The sequence below is a fragment of the Solanum stenotomum genome, unplaced genomic scaffold (genome assembly GCF_019186545.1).
Source record: "Solanum stenotomum isolate F172 unplaced genomic scaffold, ASM1918654v1 scaffold3906, whole genome shotgun sequence".
In the NCBI taxonomy this organism is placed as follows: Eukaryota; Viridiplantae; Streptophyta; class Magnoliopsida; order Solanales; family Solanaceae; genus Solanum; species Solanum stenotomum.
Genome location: NW_026034975.1, coordinates 1 through 5,772, shown reverse-complemented (window position 1 = coordinate 5,772; position 5,772 = coordinate 1). Strand labels below are relative to the sequence as shown.

Here is a 5,772-nt window from a genome sequence, read left to right as displayed (position 1 = left end):
TTGGGATCTTATGTAACGTGGTCCATATTCCAGATGGTCCTGCCATGGGCGTGCGGCTTTTGTGTGTTAGAGTGTCCAATATTGCTTGAGGGTTTGGGTTGTTGTTGTCTCCTTATATGCATTGGGAAATCTTCACCTCATGGGGTAGCTTCACAAATTGAGTTAGGCGCAATATTCATTTCTTAACTGTTCATAGATATCTTTGAGTTATAAACTATGTTCATATCTTTAACATTCATATTGATCTCTTGTATATCAACACATCAAATAGAAATGCATAATTGCTCCATGTTTTTCTAAATCACCTTGATGTTATCATTGGCTTTATATTTTGTGTTTTATCGACTAATGCTGTTGGATTTTGTCTTGGTTTGTCTTATCTTTAGGCACCTGCTAATTGCTTTTGGTGGACTGGCGGGGTTGGAGGAGTGTATAGAAGAAGACAATAACTTAAAGGTACTATTTATGCAAACTTCTTTAATGGGGACTTGCCAAGTCTCCAAGTGTTTGAATCTGTATGATGAAACCAAGTATATAGGTGTTATTTTGTTTAGATTTTTCTAAATAATATCCTTTTGACTTACTGAAAATAGAAACATTTTTTCTGTGGCAAGTGGTAGTTTCTGTGACTATCTCCTAATTCGCACTTCCTCTTATTTACTCTTGGATCAACTTGGAGCATATATATAGAGTTAAGAGGCCATATTTTATCATTCTGATATTCCATGACATGAACTGCTAGAGTTCTAGTAATAGAAACTACAAGTGTGTAGTGGGAGTAGATGAAGATGAGCTGCTGCTACTGACTTGATTTTCTACTGTTTAGGGGAAAAGTGCGAAGGAGGTATTTGATTTATATTTGAATACATGTCCACATCAAGGAAGCAGGACAATTCGAACAGAGGTACTTATTCCGGCCTTTTTGTATGTGCATGTTATCTCAAGTTTCTACTCAGAGCAACTCTTTTGCTACCAGTGGAGGTGTCGAGTGTCGACTAATTGTACTTCCAACCTTTAACACAAACAGGAAGCCATCTTGATTTCTCTGCAATACTTACAAGAGCCAGTCAACAGTGTTTTGCAGAAGATTTAGTACCTTGGACATTAACAATCACCTGAAGAACCCTGGATACATAATAAGTCTTCTATATGGCCTGTTCTATGCTCAGATATTTCAAAGCGAGGAAATCACGAGTTATTGCAGTTGGTGGTGGCTCTTCCTGGTTTTTAGGGAACTCGATGTGCTTGCACTATGAGCTGAATTGACCAGACTCTATGTACTCTTCTGCCGGTGCTGCTGAATCAAAATTCTTCCCTCCAAATTTCCAACTTTTTGCGAACATCAAGTTGGACAGCCTTCAAGTTTTGTTACTTGTCCTGACCATAGTTCACATTTATCTGATAGTTTCTTCTTCTGTTTCCCTTTTCTGTACTCCATTTTTGACATAAAAGTAACAAATGGTAGGTGGAACATGATTATGATTTGAAGTTTGAACTTTGGAGTTTGGTAGGCTGGGTTTCAGTTGAACTGATTGACCTCTTTTTATTTTGTGCCTCTAGTGTTATAAATCTACCTCATGATGGGTTGAGTTCCATTCTATAGTTCTTTTAAAACATAGAATGATGGGAATTTTAATTCAAAGGGAATTATCCAAGTGTTATAAATACTCCTTGTGTTAATTACCTAAATGGTCACCATTCAAATATCACTTTTATTTCATTTAGAATATAAATATTACTCAACTATCACTATTTTTCTCATAAAATATTAAACACTTCAAAAGTCTCCATCCTCTTCTAGTTGGCATGTCGTGTTATTTAAACCTCATTTTTTAAATAATAGACTTATTTAATTCACTTAATTAAAATTATAATCTTGTTCATTAGTTTTTACAAAATAATTAGCTTATTAAGAAGGAATTTGTATACTTTGTGAATCTCTTTTTGGTGCTTAAATTTTATATCATTTTTTTAAGGCCAAACACATGTACAACCCCTTAANTAAGGGGTTGTACATGTGTTTGGCCTTTTTTTAACTATCACTCATGTTTTGAAAATTGTATATACAACCCATGCTATTTATCTGACTGCTCCTCTTACCGTCGCTTCTTCCTTAATGTCATCAAAGTATATATATACTCTAAAGGTATCAAGGAGTAATTGAGTAGTGTTTTCACTGAAGCATTATTTCTTCTTCTTTGACACCATCGGAGCATATATATACTTTAATGTTATCTAGTAGTAAATGTGTATTAGTAGTTAAAACCCCTCTTTTGATACCATTAGAGTATATATATACTTTGATGGTATCAAACACTAAACGTGAATTAGTCGNCCCATTTAAAGACTAAAAATCACATTTGAAGACTAAGATCTTCTAAAAGTTAATATTGCTTTGGTTGTTGCTGGTAAGCAAATCTTTTAACCATGCTTTGTAGTTTCTTTTTGGATGCTATGTGGTTTTTCTTCTTTTTTTTAGTGTTTCTCATCAAGCATTTTTGATACAAGATTTAGATTTTTAGTTTCGAAATTCGCTGTAGATCTTTTGATTTTCTGATGATACTCTTCTTTTCCCTTTTCTTTTCATGTCAGTGTAAATCTAACTCATGGCAGAAGAATACATTCTTGTTCGATTCCATCATGGTGGTTCTTTTATCAAAGCTCCAAATCTGAAATATGTTGGGGAGGGAGAAATAAAGGTTACTCCTATCGATAAAGACCATTTTTCTTTGGTTGAATTGAGTTGTTATGCAAAGGATATAGGGTATGCATCTGTTGGTGGTTTCTATGTATTTAACTTTAATTCCAATGAATTTGTTTTGTTGGATAATGACAGACAAATTTTAAATATTGTATCTTACCTTAAACATGGTGCTTTTTTAGACTTGTTTATTAGCCATGCCGTTAATCGACCTATTTTGGTGGAAGAGAGGGTACCATTTGAATTTTCAAGTGAGCTTGGGGTGGTTCAAAACAGAGAGAATTCAATAAATATGGGGTCTAGGGTTGCATTAGGTGAACACCCTCAACTTATTGCTCAACAAACTTCTGTACACCCTCAACTTATTGCTAGAGATACAGCAACCAGTTCATATGTTACCGAGCAGGAAGAAACAACAGATATAAGAGATGAAAATGTTAATGCGAAGGAAGATGATAGTGATTTGCCTTCAAATCTGGACAGTAGTGAATCTGAATTAGATGTTATACCTGAGGAAGATGATAGTGAGTTAGATGAGGAGTTAAGAGCATTCAGAACAGAAAGAAGAAAGAAAATTCATCAGAAAAGGAAGAGGAAGGTGCCTGTTCCAACACCAGAGGTTGAGCTAGGAGAGGCTGGAGCAGATAAAGGTTTTGATGACATTATCAGGCTAAACAAAAGAGACAAGTATGCTGGAAGATTGGGGGGAGATGAGGAGTGTTATAGTAGCTCAGATATTGGTAGTGATAACAGTAGAGATGAGTTGGATGTTCTAGCTCAAAGAGGCATCGACTTACCGGCTAGAAGAAAGAGTAGAAAACTAAGGTTTGATTCGGATTGTCAGATAATTATTTTTGAACTTGGCATGGTCTTTGAGAGTGTTGTGCAGTTTAGAAAAGCTGTGCAATCTTATGCCGTAGAGAACAAAGTGCAACTCGAACTTAAACCTAATGAAAAGCACAGAATTAGAGTCAAATGTAAAAGTAAAATACTATGCAAATGGGAGATATATGAAAGCATTGACAAGAATTCTGGTGACTTTATTGTGAAGAAGTACCACCCATTTCATCGATGTCCTACTAAAAACAAGAACAAGTTATGCACTTCTGTGTACATTGCACATAAATTTCAAGATAGGATTGTATCTCAACCTAACATAAAACTTTGGGAGATTCAGGAGTTGGTAAGGGATGAGTTGGGTTTGTATGTAGGGAGGACTGTTTGTTACAGAGCTAAGTGCAGGGTAATGAGTCAGTTCATGGGTGATTGGAATCTGGAATTCTCTAGATTATGTGACTATGTTGACATTATTAAGAAGACAAATCCTGAAAGTTCTTGTTGGGTTAGGACAGACAAGGATACAATACCTGGAAAATATTTGTTTGTGTATTTTTATGTGTGTTTTGATGCCCTTAAAAGGGGTTGGTTAGAAGGATGTAGGAAAATAATTGGTCTTGATGGATGCTTCTTGAAGGGACTATGTAAAGGGGAATTACTGGTAGCCGTTGGTAGGAGTGGGAACAACCAGATGTTTCCCATAGCATGGGCTGTTGTTGATCAAGAGACTAAACATTCTTGGACTTGGTTCATTGAATATTTGATTTCAGATTTGGAGTTGGGAAATGGTGTGGGCTTAACAATAATGTCAGATTGTCAAAAGGTATTCTCTCTTTAATCATTTATATTTACAACTCAGATTTTTTTTCTATTTTATATTGTTTGTGAAAGTTTCTAATTTTCATATTTTGTAGGGTCTTATTCCAACTATTCAAGAGCTTTTACCTAATGCAGAACACAGAAGGTGTGCTAGACACATATGGTCTAATTGGTCCATAAATTGGAAAGGAGAAGAAAGAAGGAAACAATTTTGGCGATGTGCTAAGGCTTCATATGAAGTGAAGTTGAAGGATGAACTTGCAAAACTTGCAAAACCTAATGAAGGTATATGTGGAGAGCTACTATCATACAATAAAGAATTTTGGTGCAAGGCTTTTTTTTCTACATCTTCTAAATGTGATATTGTTGAAAACAACATGTCTGAAACCTTTAATTCTTGGATAGTTGGCCCCAGACATAAGTCAATTATTACTATGTTAGAGGAAATCAGACACAAAATTATGAATAGGCATGTCGATATGAGGAGATTCGCTAATACTTGGATAATAGATGTTTCTCCAATGGCAAGGTTAATTTTAGAAGAAAATAAAGATATCTCTAAGAGGTGTAAAGTATTATGGAATGGAGATTCTGGATTTGAGATTAGTGAGGGTGATACTAGGTTTATTGTTGACCAAGTAAGAAGGACTTGTACTTGCAGAAGTTGGCAGTTGAGAGGGATTCCATGTCCTCATGTTGTATGTGCCTTCTATCACTTAGATCTAGAACCTGAGAATGAAATTGAAAGTTGGTACAGACATGAAGTATTCCTGAAGGCTTACCAATACTCCATACAACCTATTCCTAACATGAAAATGTGGCCTGAATCCAACAATCCTTCTATTGAACCTCCTGAAGTAAAACCTATGCCAGGAAGACCTGGAAGATGCAGGAGAAAACAAAAGGATGAGCCAAGAAAAAAATATGGCAAGTTGTCAAAGAAAGGGGTGAAGATGACTTGTTCAAGATGTCATCAATTGGGCCACAACAAATCTGCATGTAAATCAGTGATAATTGTTACTTTATATTCAATTATCAGTTTTAGAAATTACTTTGCATTCATCTTTTTGGATTTATTTGAACGCAGTTGATTGTGTTCTTATTTATTAGATTGAAGCTACTTCTAGTCAATCAAGTCGACCAGCTCAACCAATGGCACCACCTCCAAATAGAGATTCTCAGAATATGAATCCACCTTCAATGTGTACTAACACATCTGCTGTGAAAAGAAGTAGCCAAAGTCAATCTACTGGAAGAGGAAGAGGAAGAGGAAGGGGAAAAGGATATTTTGCAACAAATGCTACTGGAAGAGGAAGGGGAAGAGACAATGATCAACCAACAAATAATGGAAGCACTCAACCAACAACAAGAACTAAAAAGCCAAAGTACTCCACTGGTTTTGGAATTTACACAGA

General features: G+C 35.5%; 1 protein-coding gene across 1 annotated transcript; it reads left to right on the top strand.

Annotated features, from left to right (window-relative positions):
• Positions 1-306: 306 nt before the first annotated feature.
• LOC125852683 (uncharacterized) lies at positions 307-1,595 on the top strand. Its single transcript, XM_049532400.1, has 3 exons — positions 307-456; positions 827-904; positions 1,028-1,595. Exons 1-3 carry the CDS (start codon positions 310-312, stop codon positions 1,091-1,093), a joined length of 291 nt encoding a protein of 96 aa, XP_049388357.1. The 5' UTR covers positions 307-309; the 3' UTR covers positions 1,094-1,595.
• Positions 1,596-5,772: the final 4,177 nt, after the last annotated feature.